Consider the following 19,243-nt stretch of genomic DNA (forward strand, 5'->3'; position numbering starts at 1 on the left):
TTTCTCCAAATTGAATTGTTCATTCTCCACTTTTTGTCTATGAGTTAAGTCAAGAAAATAAAGGAAAATAGTTCCAAACTTTGTAAAGGAAGAACCTAGGAAAATATTGTAGGTGAATGGTGAATTTAATATTATATATTACATGTCTAAATAAAAATGATTTAATTAATCAACCTTTCATCCTAAAAAGTAATTTATTGCTAGGAGTATTGATAATTTTATTTTTTTGTTGCTTTTGCTCACTCACAGAACACAACACCTCTAAATTTCTTAGAACTGAAAAAAAGTAAATGTTATATTTTAACAAACACTAGAGATATGTATGAGGTTTTTTTTTAAGTTAACAAATAGAAATATTTGCTTTGATTTCAATATGGTACAGAAATTTATTTTAACAAACTTCTCAGGAACTTTCTTAGTAATATTGATGGTCATAATCCTAGATTGGCTTTAGTTTTTATATTGAAATATATGGATATAAGTATAAAATATCATTTTAGTAGAGTTTCCTGATTCCTATAAGCTAAGCATGATTTTTTTTTTTTTACAAATATTTAGAGGGTTCAGACTTCTAGCTTACTTACCCCTTTTCATTTGCCTTTCTGCTCTGCATTTCCTTTTCTTTTTGGCAGGGTGGTAGTGCAGTGAAGTTTATTGATGGCATTCAAGAGAGTAGGTAGGGCTTCCTAGGCCTCTCCTGTTATTATTGGGGTCTGATATGAAAATTGTAAAGAAGATGCTCACTGTTGGGGGCCAAGTTGGGACAGTGACTCCTCAGCAACTTAGGGCCTCTCTTGCTCTCAGTGTCCTTGCTTGGGTGGGTGGTCCAGGGCTCTTACTCTTTGGAGGCCATGTAAGCCATGAGGCTCACCACCCTGTTGCTGCAGCCTTATTCGTTGTCATATAGGAAAGGAGCTTTACAACATTGTCATTGAGAGCAACGCAATGCTAGCATCAAAGGCGGAGGAGTGGGAGTTACTATTGAAATTGGAGGAGACAACCTCGTCCTCAATATAGCTCAAGATGCCCTTTAAGGGGCACTCTGGTTCCTGCCTTAACACCTTCTTGATGTCATAATAGTTGGCAGGTTTCTCCCGGTGTCATGTTAGATCCACAGCGGATACATTCAGGGTGGAAACACAGAAGGCCATGCCAGTGAGCTTTTCCTTCAGCTCTGGGATGACTTTACCCCTACGTAGCAACCTATATCAGACAGTGCAGAAGAAAAGTCTTATATGCATGCAAAAAGATATTCAATGAAGATACGGCTTAGAGGCTCTGAACCCTTCTGCTGAGCTCTAAAGACTTCCTCTCAGTACACTTGTACAGACATTAGTCTAACATCTGTATATAACAGATACTGTAGTTAATTGTTTGAAAGTCCCCAGAAATACTTTTAAATTATGTACATATAATTAAAATATCATTGTGTGAGTAAAAATATAAAACCTATAGAAATATGGGAATTTAATCATTTTATTTCTCTGAAAATGTAAGATTACTGTTTTGTTTTGCTTAGTTACATAATTAATTATTCTTCATTATGCATCAGATTGTGTCTACATAATTGAAGTGGTATCTTAAGGCACATACAAGGCAATTATATTTGCTTGATTCTTTTGGGGATTTTTAAAAGAAACCAGGAAAAAATTTATTCACTCTCTTTATCACTTAGACATCCAGATGGCCATAGACTAAGAAGAAATTATTAAACAACTTCACAGTCTTGTATCTCAACAAGTGTTCTTATTTTTAATAATATTTTTCCAATTGTTCTTATGATTTTTCCTTTAATCAGTTTAATGTTTTGGACGAATTGGAATGAACAGCATCCCAGCATCATGAGAGCCACCTTGACTGGGAAAAACGCACATGTGGTGGTCAGCACAGACATTCTCACTCCAAACGGACTCACCATTGACCACCGTGCAGAAAAGCTGTATTTCTCAGATGGCAGCTTAGGAAAAATTGAAAGATGTGAATACGATGGATCACAACGACATGTAAGTTAATTACGTGCTTCTTAATTAAAGCTTTATATAATAATTTTCAAAATATGAACTTTAAACTTTTCTAACATAAACCTATCAAGAAATTTTAAAAATAATCTAATTTAATTGAATAATCTATTCAACACACAAACATTCTGTGGATATATTGAAAAACATTATTAAGCACATTTGTTATCCTAAAGAAGACCTTTCATAACTTATACTCTGGGAGACATAATGAATTTATTCCCAGTTTTAAATTGAACTGAACTTGAGTGGCATAAAGGAAACTAAGAAAAGAGTCATTATGTGAATCTAAGTCACTACCAAAGTTCTGAAAACACATAAATTAGATTGTGTTCCCAGACAATCCTATCATACCCATTGAAGTTTTTGTATCTTTTCTCATATTGCCACATGAAGTGTTGGTAGAATAAAATTATGCTGTCCCCTGAATAAGCCTCATAGCATGTACATAATCTTGACATCCTAATATGTTCTTTATCTCTTCTAGAAATGTTAGCATTGACAATTATAATAGTTTAGCATACGAAGAGCTTTTCCTAACTGGTTATACCACTGGGGACAAGTTTTACCACCCAACACCCCAGGATCAGTCAGTAGTACAGAATCCCCATTTCTCGGCCTTCTGATGCCTTGAAGAAGATTTGAGATGGGAGGAAAATAACCTTGTTAAAGGCCATATCATAAATGTTGGAAACTTTTCAGAATAAATGGTCTATAACTCCTTACACTGCTGAGGCAAGCAGAACATGGATGAAATTAGAACAAGCCCAGTTCATGTAAAGCTTTATTACAGAAAAAGGCAAACCAACTGATCATAATTTAACTCTGAATTTATATGAGCAAACATGATAAAGGGGTAGTTTTAGTGGGTTTTTTGTTTTGTTTTGTTTTTGTTTCTTGAAATACTGTCTAGCTATGAATTCAGCTAGCAATGAAGTTGTGGGTTCAAATAATACTGTAACCTTAAGCTTTATAGTGGTTGTGTGCACCATTCCTTGCTGTGAAGCAAGGTATGGATTCATGTGAAGATGAGCGGTATGCATTTGTTGAATTCCTTGAAGAAAGAAGCAATGCACTGATTTATATTTTGGTAACTCGTATTCTCCAGTGGTGGCTTAAATTTCCTTGATAGATGAGAGTTAACTGCTTTATTAACATTGAAAAAATAATGGGCAGCAGCCTTGATGAGGTTCAGTTTATGTTAAAATCAGTAACCTTGATCAGAGAATCATACACCTAAATTCTTCATCTACCTCTTAAACTTAATGGTCATGAGGCTTAGGCAAACTGCTTAGCTTTTATAGACTGAAGTTTTGACCTGCAAGTATTGTGAGGATAATGTAGAATACAATAGAAATTATGGATGGAAATATTAGTTAATAGTATGGAAAACATAGCCAGGTAAATGAATATACTCAGAGTGATTCTAATTTCTGTTATGTCCTAACTCAGAAAATTCTTTTGTAGCTACTCAGAAAACCTTTCACTCATCCCAATTTATTTTTGTGTCTATTGGTTTTATTCTCCCATTGTTCCTCATGATATTACTGTGGGTGCCCTAGAGTTTTGTCATATTAAACACACACACACACACACACACACACACACACAACTGTGATTGTAACTTTGCTTTCCTTGTTGTTTAAACCATGATTATTTCTGGCTAGGTCATAATATTGGAGGAAAAATTTCAAAATCAAGGTATTCTTTTGTCTTATGGGTTGTATACTTGGGAACATTTAAATTGGCAATTCATTGGTAAAAATAAACACATTGTGGGGCACATCATATACCTGTGCTCATAGGCAATGATCGATGTATGGTGTATTAAACATAGACCTTTTCTTTGTTGGAAAGATATCCAAAAACCCTCTGTTCCAGTTATCTTAAATATAAATATGATATTGTTAATGATAGTCATCTCCTTAGAATAGCAGACTATTTTCTTCCTATGACCCAATTTTGTATCCTTCAACAACTTTTCCCCAAGTGTTACCTTCTCCAGCCTCTGTACTTTGTCTTTCTGAAAGATCAGCTCCCTTACATTCCCCAAAGGAGAGTGATGGTGTGAGATTTTTCTTTCAATTCCTGGCTTATTTCACTTAAAATAATACTTTCCCAATATATTTTCATTACTCCCTGTGATAGAATTTTTTGTGACCAGATAGCATTTTAGAGTGATATATAATTACCACCTTTTCTTTAGCTGTTTACCAGTTGACACACTTAGGTACATAGGTTGACTCCCACTCTTGGCTATATGAAAATACTAACCATAGAGGGCACATACCATGCTGACAGAAGAATTTTATTCCCAGTGAATATAGTAGTGGGACTTCTATATCATTTGTTGCTTTATTTTCATCTAATTTTAAAAGCTCTATAATATTTCCCACAGAGACTATACTAGTGTGCATCTCCATACTGTAGAAGCATCTTCACATATTCACATATTGACATGGACACCAGCAAACACACACACACACATTCAGTTACTCATACTGTCCTTATGATAATAGGTGACTTGGGATAATATGGTAACTCATTGCCATTTTGACTTATATTTTTTAGATCATTAACTATGTGGCATGTTTCTTTGTACACCTCTTAGGTAATTTTTTTATGCTGAGAACCATCTGTTCAGGTCTTTTCCAATTTTTAATTGGAACAAATATTAACTATGTTGGTAGTATTCTTATAAATTCTGAATATGAACCCTGTTAGAGTTTACAAATAACTCTTAACTTTCTGTAGGTTATTCTGCAAAGCTGGTTCCTGATAACAACATGCCTCCCTTTCTCTTATCATAAAGAGAAGGAAAAAATGGGTTAAGAGGAAAGGGAATAGGGGCATCTTGTATCTTAACTGCTTCCTGCTGTCTAGGGGTGTTGTCAACTTTGGGGTGTAGCTGACTTTCACCATCCTGTCCACTTGGTAAATGATTGCCTCAAGCATCTCTGTGGATAGCAGCTCCTCTGTGGACAGAGGCAGGTAATTCTGTAATAGTAACTGATTAGCAGTTTGGTTAGAAATTGTTCGTATTTGTTGTTGAAGGAATGTAGAAAGAAGATTAATGAGGCAGGGAGTAAATAATAAGGCCAGGAAGATGACCAGGAGAGGTGATAGGAAAGGGAATATTCACTTCCATATAGGATTTTCGAAAATCTCAGAACTGGAGGTTTTACATTCCCTGAAATTCTTTATGTCTGACACCACAGCTACCAAAGAATCGATCTGTTTCTGGATTAAAAGCATGGTTTCAGATATTTTTTTGAAAACCGCTGTCAAACTGGAAGTGACCTTATTATATTGGGTTGTAGAAGTCTTTATCCCTGCAATTACGGTACCGGTACCTGTGACTTTTCCTGCAATGATCAAGAGTGGCATGACCTGAACTGCCCTCTTATGTTAGGCAGCTATCACATCTGCCACTGGGATTGGCAGGGGCTATTTTTCTTGGATACTCCTAGTTCAGGGAAAAGGAGTACCAACATGAAAACTCCTGACTAGCTGGCAGGTAGGCGATGATATACCTGAGTACCACAAAGAATTGACGTGGTTTAGACTGCAGGGCATTGTGGCAGAGATGAGGTATCAAGGGTTGTGGTTCTATTGCAGTCTAGGGAGCTTAGCATTCCTATAGAACATGTCCTGGAGATCTTAAAACAGTTTGCCATGCCAAAAAGAGGGATTGAGAAAAGGTACAGAATCATGGCAACATCAGAATAAGGGCAGCTGACAAAAGGTGAGGTAAGGTTACTGGGCAGTATCACTGGAGAGGTTGTAAGTGGCGGTGATTGTGAGTTAGTTCCAAGGGGTATGCATAGCCAGCAATCTTTAAAGCAGCCAGGTCAGGTGACATTAAGGAGTTGGTAAGCCGAGGTCATGGTTTGAAGCAAAAGGTGAAATGACAAGTTAGTGCCATTTATGAGGGTGATGTCAAAGAGGTAAGGACCTCAGAGGAGAGTTGGATTACTTCCCCTACTTTTATGATATCTAGAAGTTGGGCAATTGAGACATATTTTCTCTGGATGCAGATGGTACTTACTGGGGAATGGGCTTGATTTTTACGGTAGAGTTTACCAACAACTCCTGTCTTCCACCTGAGATTCCATGGGTCTTGTATGTAGAAAAAGGATGTCTTGTGTTGTTGATAGAAGAAGTGATTGGTCTATAATCCTAGCATATGTATCTTATAAGAAAAACATAGGCAGCCCCATATCCATCTAGCCATTTTTTACAATCATCTTTTGTCTGATCAAAGAGAAGGCAAGTAAAGACATCATAATATTTAGATGGGATAACATATACAGGAATGACAGCAATTTCGATCCGTTCCTTGGGTCTGACTATGGAGCAGTTTCCTGACCCTATTTGAAAAGACTGTTTGTTATCTGTGGGGGTTTCTTGAACCTCGAATCTCCAGATGTAAGGGCTACCCTGGATGGAAAGGAACAGCAGCGGGAGGATGAGAAGCCCATGTCTAATCCAGTGAGATCAAGCACAGCTGCTGTGGTGGAGTCTCATTTTCTGAGATTGGGGACAAGTTGGGAAGCTCTGTGACAGCCTAGTGAGGAAGAGAATCTGAGGGCACAGTTTTGGTTTTTGCAGGCAATGGAAACAGGTCTGCAGCAGAAAGGACGTGGTCCATTATCTGGATTGAGGGTTATAGCATCATCTGGTGGAGCTTTCATGGCTAAGAGAAATTGAGTTGGGGAACAAGAACACAGGGAGGGGTTGGAGCTAAGATAGGCAAATGTTTGGTCATAGGGAACCTCTTTCCATTTACCAGACTGCAGGCAGTATGTGTGAAGATCCCATAAAATAATTAGGTCTAGTGTGCCATTAAGTGGCCATTTGAAGCCATTATCTAACGGGTACTGAACCAGTCCTTATTTCACAGATTGGCTAGTTTTGATGCTCTCAATTTCGATGTTAACATCAGAGATATGCGATTTTCCAGGAGACACCCCAATGGGGAGCCTGGAGGTATGTTCAAAGACAACACCTATTGGAGGTTTATTGGATTACTCGTACTGGCGTCCCGAGAATAATCCAATAACAAAATTCCGGCCAGGCTAAATATCTCAGTTGTCATCTAAACCCTCTAGAGGCTGTACACAGTGAATCCAGGACTCACCAGAAAGCATCTCACCTAGGCTTAGGGTTTCCTGAATTGCGGCAAAAGCCCGGAGAAGGGAGGTGCGATAAATGCCAACCCCTTAGCCCAAAAAGGCTGGCAAGGCTTTATTTGGGAAGTCAGGGTCCTTCCCACCTACTGGAGGAAAAAACTTACCAATATGCTGATGAGAATTTTAGTGGTCTGGTAGCACGAAATGTGAAACTGTATGGTTGGTGTGGGTCCATCCAACTAAGTAACACACATGGCAGAAGCTAGATCTATGTGGTGGACAGTGGCGGCAGCAACTCATTTGGTAGAAGTACATATGTCCCACAGTGGTAGCAGGAGCTCACGTGGTGAAAGTCTGCGATTCCCACAGCAGCTGGGTGGTTGCAGCTTTGTTGCTGTGCCACACTGCATTGTGGCCGGTGGGTTGGGGCAACGTCACACTGTGCGCCCCACAGCCAGTGGGTTGCAATAGTAGCTGAGGTCACATTGGTGGCTGAGGGAGCGGTGGTCCACATGTATTTCCCGTATTTCAGCACCAAAGTTGTGCTGGAAACACAGCTTGTTTCTGGACAGGCCACACCAGGCCAATGCAGATCCACATGAGAGAGGTTTATTGGGGGTGGGGATGGGGGCCAAAAGGACACAACAGAGAAAGAGGGAGAAAAGAGAGAAGAATATAGAACGAAGCTAAAGAGGGTCTGCCTATTATTTAGGCTGCGATGTAACTGCTCATAGGTAAAGGTAAGCCAAATGGACACTTGGAATATATGGTGATTGCCATGGCAACAGATGTGCAGGTCCCTGTCACCTATGAGTGATGTAACAGTCATGACTGGGTTCAGAATCGATCTGTGAAGCAGGTTTCTGATACCAAAAGGGCTCATTTCATTTGATATCTAGTTTTGCCAGCACTATATCTGAAGTGCCATTGTTTCCCCAATATGTGTTCTTGACACTTTTCTTAAACTTCTGCCACTTTGGTTGTTTTCTAGAATTTCTTTGTTGCACCTGGCACTATTCTGGACTGATTTACATAGAATTAGCATCATTCCTAAAGGAAGAGACAGGGGATCTCTTCCTAGCCAGTGATGAGATCCAGAATTCTGCAGTTTTGAAGAATGGTACCCGCATGCAGATCTACTTGGTTTTGGAGGTTGTAATGAAGGTAGCTATTTCACCTATATATACCTGCAAGAACTTCAGTTGGATGAATGTATACTCGGGACTGCAAGGGGACAAGTAAATGGAGAAACAGCAAGGAAATAAAACAAACAAACAAACAAAAATCAGCAATAACAGTTTGCTTACTGTAAAGGTGTCCAATGCCTCTATAATGAATTAATTGGCTAGGAAGCAGATATAAGTTGATGTTACTTAAAGAATAATTCTCCTGAGTTTTTGAGACAATGGGAATGCTAGAGGGTTAGGAGATAGAGAAAATCCATGGGGTAACATTCCAATTTTCCTGAGAAATAACCTTATTTTCGATGATTGTGTATTCTTTAGAGAATGTAGCCTAAGTATAAGGCTTTGGAAGTATGAGGATACATAAGATTCACTGAATCCCTACTGCTAAACCTTAAAATACCCTTGAGTCCTCAGACAATTAGGATAAATCAAGTCATCTGTTTTAAATAGAGTACAACTATAACAGGTACCCGAGGAAAAGAAAGGACAGAAGAGTACCTTTAGGTGAGTATGACAGTATTTATCTGGTGGATTTTTGTTGTTGCTTTGTTTTGTTTATTCTATTTTGGTTTTGGTGATTTCTTCTTCCTTCCTTCCTTCCTTCCTTCCTTCCTTCCTTCCTTCCTTCCTTCCTTCCTTCATTTCTCTCTCTCTCTCTCTCTCTCTCTCTCTCTCTCTCTCTCTCTCTCTCTCTCTCGTATTCATTTTACATCCTGATCACAACTCACAGCCTCACTTTGTCCTCTCCTTCTAGTCCTACCCTCAAACTCCCTTTATCCATTTCCCTCTTCAGTCTCTGAGGAGAATGGGAGACTCCCCATGTATACAAACTTACCCGGGGCCTATCAAGTTTAAACCAAGTGTAAGGGCATCCGCTCCTACTGAGTCCTGGCAAGGCAGTCAAAATTAGGTAAATAAATCCAAAAACAGGCAATCAAGTCAAAGACACCCTCTACTGCACTGTTAGGAAAAACTGCCATTGGTGTGTGGGGGGGGGGGGGGCAACCCTGTGGATCTTTTTCTTGTCCTGGTTCTTCTTAATGCAGGGAAAGAGCATCAGAGTGGGTAAGACTTAGTCTTATGAGAAACAGAATTTTAGGGTTTCTGTATAATGATAAAAAGTTTTTTCTATCTCAATTACTTTTTTATTATTTATTTACATTTCAAAGGTTATCACCATTCCCATTTTCCCCTCTGAAAACCCTCTATCCCATACCTCCTCCATCTGCTTCTTTGAGGGTGCTCCCCCACCCACCCACCTACTCTTCCTCACCAATCTAGCATTCCCCTATGTTGAGACATGGAACCTCCACAGGACCAATGGCCTTCCCCTCCCATTGATGCTATTCTCAATTCTAAGTCACTTTGCCTCAGAAGCTGATTTGCCTTCTGAGTTCTTCCTGTTTAGCAGCTCATCCTACAACAGCAGGAGACTAAGTAAAGTAGCCTTGTTCTATCTCTGCAGGAATTGCTAAGCTCTAACTTTCAGTCTTGTTGAAACCACAGAAAAGGATAGAGACACTTTGAAAAGTGAAGTTAGCCTTTATTTCTAAGTTGAAAAAAGTTTCCTATGAAAGCTTTCTAGGGAAAGGGGCTTGTAAGAAAAGGAGGGTAAGTGGGAACTTTAGAAAGAAGCAGATAAACTGGGTATAAGAAAGCAGGATAAGGAGTGCTAAGAAGAGGAAGATAAGGAGAATAACGCTAAGAAAAGCTGGGCAAGGAGACTTCTAAGAAAATGGGGATAAGGGGAGAGAGAGAGAGAGAGAGAGAGAGAGAGAACCTTTTCTCTTTGTCATCAGCACTTATACATCTTTCACAATACACGATCTCACATGGTAAAACCCACACATTTACATATAGATTCAAATCATAAGTCAAATAAGAAGTTTACAACAGAGAATGTTTACATGCATACCAATTAGGAGGAATTATCTGGCTAAACATGTATCACCTGTCATAGCTCCACAGGTTCATGGAGAATTAAAAACCATAATTAAGTTATTAATGAAGTTTTATATGTATATAAACTCAATCAAAATTTTATCTTCTGTCCTAGTACCTATAACAAATCCTTAGTTCCCTTTTTTTGACCTTTGGTTAATGGTTTACAACCTTTTGGAATAGTAGTAGTAGAATGCCTGCTTATTATCTCAGAAGGAATTAACTAGTGACACTAAAGACCGGCAGACTTTATATCGCAGTTTAGATTATCAGAAAGCATTGAATATCAGTGTTATTAAAAGAGCTTAATAATTACTATAAATTTAGGAATTATTGGATTATCATTAAGGATTAAGAAATCATCTATTTGTCTATATAGCATCACTACAAGAAAAGCATATTAATAGCAGGAATCTTTCCTAAAATGAATTTCTCCTGGGACATTCCTATCAGAGGAAATCCATCCCATCGTAGATTTTAATCCAAGGCAGACCGTTTCAGAAAGATCATCTGCTAGTTATTAGCTTGTTGGCTCCTGACAGCTAACTACATGAAGACCAAGTTTCACATCTGGTACATACATGTAGGGTGCCTCGGTGCAGCCCATGGATTTTCTTCGGTTGGTAGTTCAGACACTATGAGTCCTCAAGGGCCAAGGTCTTCTTGTGGTATCCATGACCCCTCTGGGTTCCTCAATCCTTCACCAATCTCTTCCACAGGACTCTATGAGCTCCACCATGGGGGTGGGGGTGGGGGTAAGGACTTTTGCGTTTGTCAGCTGGTCTTATATTGGCTGTATACATGGATGTGTAGGGAAACAAATCTAGGTTTCCGTAATGAGTAGAGGTAAAAGTAGGGGAGTGATGCTGCAAAGAAAGGCAGGGAGGTTTCCAAAGAAGTTGGCATAGGCTACAGCATTGAAGAATTGTGATATAAAAATAAATAAATATATAAAAGGCCTGTAACCTGAAGATAATCTGGGTAAAGTGTACCCTGTAAACCATGTTAGATAATTCAATAAAGGGGTTATTATTGGGATGTGTCATGCAATGCATCTGGCAATTTGAAGAAAAGCAATGTCTGAATTTCAGGACAAGTTATAGACAGTGCATGAGTAGAAAATGAGGCATCGGAAGGTTGGTAATGGGAGAAAGAACCGGGGAGCATTAAGGTTTAAAAGTATGTCTTCTAAAGTGCATAGAGGGACCAAACTGCCAGAGATTATTGGGTTCATTTAGAAATGCAATCCAAGAAAATAGAAGGGTTAGTGTCATGTAAGAAACAAGTAATTGAGTTTTATCAACGATATCCCTATATCAGTACAGGGTAAAAAGTGGAGAAATTTGTAAACAGAGTACCCAAAGGCATGATATTTTAGCAATGGTTGGTAGTTGTGAGAGGCACAGAGAAACTGGTCCAAAGGATTTACATGTGAAGTATGGACACTTGTTGAGTTCAGAGATACTTGACAGAACAGAGTAGTACCAGGTGGCCTTAGTTATATCTGGAAGTTTGCACTTGTGACACTAGAAGTATAAGATATTAAAGTCAACCAGAATGGTTTTAGAGTTGAGGTCTGCAGCCTTTGAGCTTACAGTAATGTAGCCAGCTAGAGATGTCTTCTACTTTTCTATAGCTGTGGTTACTTGAATGATGTCCATATTTATTTTGTTTGTAAAGTTAAGGAAGATCATAAAGGTAATTAAAGTTGTCTAGGTGGATATACAGACTGCAGGATGTGGTTGAGATATAGGGATGTCCTTGGTAATGAAAGAAAAAATTATTTTTAATTAAATAACAACAAAAAGAACATTTAGCTAAGACTACAAGTATGGGATCTAGATATCAAATAAACTTACTATCTCCCCAAAATAAGCTAGTTTAATTTTGGGGTTTGCTTCATTTTGTTTTTATTGGAGGAAACGATGTTTCCTTGATTAAAACATTGAATCTTTGAGGTATTCTTTAGAAAGATACATTTGTACCCTGACCAAGGTAAGTTAAATTAAGTAGAGGCTATCTGATTTTTAGAGAAAGACATCTGATATCCATGATCAATCCTACAATTAAGTAGGATAGAGATATGTTGTAGGGACATGTCAGAAGAGATCATATAGAGAAAGAAGCCATCTCTGTGTGAGCAATAATTCTGTGGAGAGTTCTTGAGATATAATGTATCATAAACATGGACATGGACAAGGAAATGAGGGCCATCATGAAATCCTTAGGGAAGTATTGTCCAGATTACAGTGTGATCACATGAGTAACAGTCTCTGTCCAGATAAATGACAAAAGAAAAAGTGTAACAGATAAATGACAAGAAAGATCAAGGGATATAGAAAGAAAAGTGTATGAGAACTGTGAGAATATGAGGCAGAAGGGCAAATCTGAGATGGAAGTTTTTAAGTGGACAGACCAGCAGGTGGATATGATATGATAGCTCAATTACTAAGACACAAATCATGGACTAAGTGGTAGAATACCTAGCTTTTTGACAGTCAAAATTAATGTAGAGAGAGTAGATCATAAAATTTGAGCTTTGAGAAGTCAGATAATGATATTCTCCAGTTACTCAAATTACAGAGGGTGAGTAGACATTGATTTTGACACATAAAGGCTGAGGGATTGCATACATTACTTAGTATAAGAGTATATTATGTAATAATGTTTGGGAGGATGTATAAAAGACACAAGAATAAACAGATGGTAGGAGAATGGTAAGAGACCCCAGAAAGGGATGAATTTAGATTTAAAAATAGGAGAAATTGGTTTGCTGCTTTAGGACTTTGTGAATAAAGATAACTAATAGATACACATAACTTTTCTAGAATGGCATGTCCTACAAGGAGGGTTAGATAACTAAGTATAACCAGGAAGTAATGAGGAAAGGAGGAAAGAATACAGAAACATATTGAACAGCTATAAGTTAGCCTGCTTAGTTTTAATGGAGTAAGTTCTGCTCCATATTGAGAGAGAGAGACAGAAACAGAGACAGAGAGAGACAGAGAGTTAGGGAGGATCTCATATATACAGCAAATACTAGTATAATTGAATATTTCCTTCTCATATATAAGAGGTATAAAATAGGCTGACATCTTTAACCTATGCTCTAGTTTGCTTTTAACCTATGTTCTAGTTTGCTTTTTTTGTTTGTTTGTTTTTTTGTTTTCAGGCTGGCCTCAAACTCAGAAATCCACCTGCCTCTTCCTCCTGATCTAGTTTGCTTTTGTTACTGTGATAAACACCATGGTTTTATTTTTGTTGTTGTGAAAGATTTACTTATATTATATATGTGAGTATATTGTTGCTGTCTTCAAAAACACTAGAAGAGGGCAGACCAGATTACAGCTGGTTGTGAGACAAAATGTGGTTGCTGGGAATTGAGCTGAGAACCTCTGGAAGATCAGTCAGCATTCTTAACCACTGAGCCATCTCTTCAGCCCCCATGGGTTTATTTTAACTTATACTTCCAGGTAGAAATATGGAGATAGTCCAGGAAGGAACTAAAATAGAAGCAGAAGTGGCAAGCATGGAGGTTATCTAGATGTGTTGAGCAAACATGAAGGGAATCTCATTATTGACTTGCCATCTCATATAATCCAGAATCATATGCCCAAGAGTCAAACCACCAACAGTGAAAATGTGGTCCCTCCTATCAAATAGCAATAAAAACATGCACCACAAACACACCCATATGGCAATTTGATAAAAGCAATTACTCATGTGAGGTTTTCTTATTCTCATATGTGTCAGGATGTCAACTAAGATTAACCATTGCACTTTGTGTTCCATCAGACTGATAGTGGAGAGAGCATGGACTTTTGATTCTTCTGGGATTTAAGTAGTAGGGATCAATCCCAGAAAACTCACCAAGTCTGAGGAGTCTGACATAAGGTTGTTGTCAGCACTAGATATTTAGCCTGATTCTATTTGCTTTGGTCCATTATTAAAAACCTTGAAGAATGCTTTTGTAATTCTATGTAGAAGAATGTAAGAGCAGTCCTCTAATTTTCTGAAGATACTTTTTTTCTAATTTTCTATTTGTGGCTGACTGAGAAATGATGTGAAGGTGAATATAATTTCTTCATCACTCTGTGAAGTATATTTTCCCTTGGTTCATGATAAGTAGAATAATAAACTTGTATTTTTCTTGCCTTTTTTTTCCAGTAAAGTGTTTGGCTTTGTCAAATTGACCACTTTTAGTACTTTTATAACAACCTTTTCCATTCCTTCCAAAAGCCGAAAATCATATGCCATTTTTTGGAGAACATTTGACTTGCATTTATGATCCTACTAGGACTCAGGGTTTATGTCCTAGTTGTTTCTTTTTTTTTTTTTCTATTGCTATGATAAACACTGCCATTAAAAGCAACTTGAAAGGGCTTATTATCTCACAGACTCTATTCTATAAAGGCAGAAACTTAAAGGCTGAACTGAAGAAGAATCCATAGAAGATTGCTTACAGACTTGATCATCCTACCTTCCTATAGAACACAGGACCACCTGATACCACCCACAGTAGACTAGCTCTTATACCACATCAATCACTAATAAATGCTCCACAGACTTCCTCAAAATCAGTTCAATGAGATAATTTTCTCAACTGAGGTTGCCTCTTCTAGGTTGATGACTCTAGTTTGTATCAAGTTAACACAAAAGTAATTAGCACAGCTGGAAACTGTTACAGTACCAATTAGGTTATGATACCTATTCTGCCCTCAAAGAATGTTTGCATGTGCTGAACACATAGAGGTGTTCCTTGTCTATAGAAAGGATAAGGGAGGGTATCTTGACATAATTAACATGTCAAATAAAGTCAAAGTGCTGGGTAAAGTACAGACATTCTTTGAGGTAGGTTTCAGAATCCAAATGCTTTTCTGTTTGAGAAAGATTGGCACTAAAAAGAGAGACAGAGGTGTGCAATGGGTCCCCGAGGATGGAAATTTTGCAGAGTGGAAGAATTAAGTAAGGCTAGATGAGAGGAACAGCCAAATTACAACGACTGTGTGATAATGACAGGAAGGATAGGTAAAGGCTTGTCCCAGAAAAATAAGGTGGGTTAAAGACTGGAGTCTGGCCTGAGGAGGGTCTTAAGCTCATATAAGGTATGGTAGAATAGGCAAGAAGAATGGCAGTAGGGAAGGAGAAAAAGTCTTCACTAAGCAGAGGCAGCAGCAGGAGAGCTCATGCATTTGCTGGGTGTAAGACTGACATAGAAGAAAGAGTGTGGAAACATGTCTAGAGGTTTATTTTTACAAATGCCAAGGATTGCAGACACCTTAGAAAAAGAGGTTACATCAGACTTGGAAAACAAATTGTATTAGTTATAGAAATTATCACTATTTATCCAAATTTTTCAAAATGACAGGGCCCTGGCAACACAGTGAATACTGTTATCGAGATCTAAAAACTTTATGAAATATTCAAAATGTCATAACATATCAATAAGATGTAAAATTGAATATATACAGTTTAAAAACTTATGAGACCATGCAGAAGAAAAGGAAAGTCAGGGAAGTATCATCTACACTTGGGAAAATCCTTTCAGGATACATCTGCACTTTCTTTTCCTTGATGAAATATGATAAAAACAATTGTGGTACTGATGCTATCAGAATTCCAAGTGCCGAGGCATGAGAAAGGAGCTTACATATTTCAGCCCACTTTTCAATTAGGAGAGACTAAAGTGTACTGGGGTTGTTGGAAACTTAGGTGGTATCTCATTGCAAACAATATAGACTAATCTATTTGATAAGATAGTCTTAATGAGAGTATTGAAGGTTTTTTGTGCCTGAAATCTGAAACCTTAGGGAGTAGGTTTTTATATTCCGAAGTGAGTTTTCTGACAACTTAAATTTCCAAATGTCTTTTTTTCTGTGCACTATGTGCTTGGAGTGTATTATCTCTTGAATATCCACAAGAATTAAACAGTGAATATATTGTCAAATAGCATTAGTTTTAAAGGCTTTCACATACTCATGGATTTGATGCATCTTTAGGTTATTATAATTTGTAGCTTTGTTCTGATTGAAAACCATGTTATTACTGTATAGAGTTGGCTGAAATGTTTATATATATGCATATATTTATATATATATATAGTTATAAGTAATTTATTTTATAATATTAGAACTTCTACTCCTAATCCATATTTGTCAAAACAGAGGCTTAAGAATAATGATGTTTTTCTGTTTTATTAGAAGATTAACAAGTCTCATATTATAATTAATTTATCCTGTTGAACTGAGGATTTATTATTCTATTATTAACTCAGACTCTAATTCAATTGCATCCATACAGTTTAAATGAGCCTTGTAATAATAAAAATCTCATAATTGTATGAGCCTTTCTATTTTTATCGCAACAGTGAGACAGGTAACAACACTATTCAAGTATTTAGTGAGCAGAGTACTCTTAGTGACACATTGCAAAATTCCCTTGATAACAGAATGCTCTTGGATAATCTACTTATTAAGGCAAAAGGAAAAGAGACAATAATTTATTCGCCATCTTGATTTCTGTTCTGTACCTGTCACTGCTGTCGTTACAGTTTCTGAAGCAATAACAAAGCCTGACAGAGGCTGAGACAGTGTGATTATAGCCTTCATCTCTGCAGTTACCCTGTACATGCTAATTATTTCTTGGAAGGTATCTGTTACCTCAGTGATTCAAAACCTTAAAAAGAGAAGTTGATGCTCCTAGAAATTATAATTGCTGATGTTTCTTATGTCTGAGATTCTTTGAGAACCTTTGCTCAAACTTGTCTCATAGAATATTGCTAAGTAGAAACACTACATCCTTAAAAATATCTTTGTAATGTTAAAAATGCATCTGTTTACTTTCTGATGTGACAAAAATGCTAATTAAAATGAATTTTGGGGAAGAAAATATCTATTTGGCTCACATGTCTTGATTACAGCCCATCACCAAGGCAAACTCAAGTAGGAACTGAAGCAGAGACAATGGGGGAACATTGCTTATGGTTTGCAAACTCAAGAGGGAAACTGGAGATAGGAACGGAAGCAGAGACAATGGGGGAACATTGCTTATGGTTTGCTCTTCATGGCTTACTTAGTTTGATCTTTATACAACCCAGAGCACTTACCCTAGGATATCACTACCCACAGTTGCCTTAGCCTGCTGACATCAATTATTTATCAACAAAATGCCCCTCCCCCTGAAACTTGTCTACACATCAACCTGAGGGATGCATTGTTTCTATTGAGGTTCCCTTTTCTTAGATAACTCTAATTTATTTTAAGTAGACAAAGGAAACAGACCAAGTAACATTTAAAGGCAGATCTATTAGAATTACACCTGACTTCTCAATGGGAGCTCTAAATCTCAGAAGGTAAAATCCAGAGGGGTTTGAGCAGATATGCTGCAGACTCTTAAGAAACAACAGATGCCCAATAAAACCACCATACACAGCAAAACTTTTCATCACCATAAATAGAGAAAATAATGTATTTCATGATGAATTCAAAATTAAACACTATCTATCTGCAAACACAGTCCTACAGAAAGAGTTCGAAGGCAAAATCCAAACCAAGGTTATACACACACATGAAAACACAGAAGATAAATAATTACAAATCAGCATAACTAAAAGAAGTGAAACACACACACACACACACACACACACAGCAGCAGCAGCAGCAGCAGAAGCAGAAGCAGAAGCAGAAGCAGAAGCAGCAATACAACTGCCACAAAATAACAGGAATTAACATTGTTCATTGATTTCTGTCAATATCAATAACCTGGAATTCTCAATGAAAAGACAAGGATTTACAGGATGGATTTGATAACAGGACACTTTTGCTGCATATGAGAAACTTATCTCAATATCAAAGATAAACATTACTTCAGGGTAAAGGTTTGGAAAAAGTTCACTAAAACTTCACTGAGGTAAAAACTTTTTTCCCATTGATCATAACAAACAAGCTTTGCTTCAATAACCCCATATCTGTAAGCAATAGTCATCTTCTTATTTTTCTAATTCTAATGATTAATGCTAATTTAGCTCCAACAATCTTTAATACATATGTCCAATGTTTTAATAATAAAGTATTTAACAATTCTGTATGTACTCTAAAATTCAATTTTGTATGATGTCTATTTTAGATGGTAATCTAGCCAAATTTGATTTGATAACTAATAATATGAAGAGATATTTAAATTAATTTATCATGAAAAAGACATATTTCAATGTAAATGCTCAAACTATAAGAAACTCAAACATGAAAGAATAGTTAGATATTGTCATATGTACAGAGAATTGTGAGTGTGAGATACATTGAATGTTGAGTGTGAGATACATTGAATACAGGAACACTGCTGCTTCCAGCAGTAGGTTTTCAAAACCCTCAGGGGTCCTCAGAATTTCCAACAGAAAGTAAAGGAAATTTATTTCAGGAGTTATGAAAAGTGTAAATTAAAAAAAGTTTATATTGAATCTTTATAAAGGACTTAGTATAGACATAACTTTGAGTTCAATTCTAGGTTCAGATAGCTAGAAATGTGGCCTTACCTTTTTAACCCTCTTTTACATTTTAAATTTCATCTGCATCTTTCAAAATTCACTATATAAAGGTCATCCAGATGTCTGGTCCTTGACAATTAAATTGCCTAGCCTTGACTTCTACTTCCATTTGCTTGAGCCAAATAAAGCTATCAACAACATTTTCTGAAACCCATAGAAAGAAAGGTACTCCCCTAACAGAGAACCACTAAGATGGTAAATTGATGGCTAGTGATGTTTGTACTGTTTCTGGAATTCCACAAGCATATGCGATGACAAGCATGGACATCTTCATAGACCATACAAAACACATAGAGTGCTTGTTTGTTGAAAGAACATCCATTTTGACTTTAATTTCAACAGGAGAATCAATGGATACAAAACAGAAAACATCAAACAACAAAAAATCCCTGTGTCTGTTACCTCTTACATAATGGAAACCAT

General features: G+C 37.2%; 1 protein-coding gene across 3 annotated transcripts in view; it reads left to right on the forward strand.

Moving 5' to 3' along the window:
• The window catches only part of Lrp1b (LDL receptor related protein 1B), a 2,026,300-nt gene that overhangs the window by 1,617,614 nt on the left and 389,443 nt on the right, over window positions 1-19,243 (forward strand). For all 3 annotated transcript variants that reach the window (XM_021181392.3, XM_029472167.2, XM_029472172.2), the window contains exon 43: window positions 1,799-2,003. In XM_021181392.3, coding sequence (XP_021037051.1) covers window positions 1,799-2,003 — 205 coding nt within the window. The remainder of the gene's footprint in view (window positions 1-1,798; window positions 2,004-19,243) is intronic.

This window comes from Mus caroli, unplaced genomic scaffold (assembly GCF_978045245.1).
Source record: "Mus caroli unplaced genomic scaffold, Mus_caroli_1 scaffold_2, whole genome shotgun sequence".
Classification (NCBI taxonomy): Eukaryota; Metazoa; Chordata; class Mammalia; order Rodentia; family Muridae; genus Mus; species Mus caroli.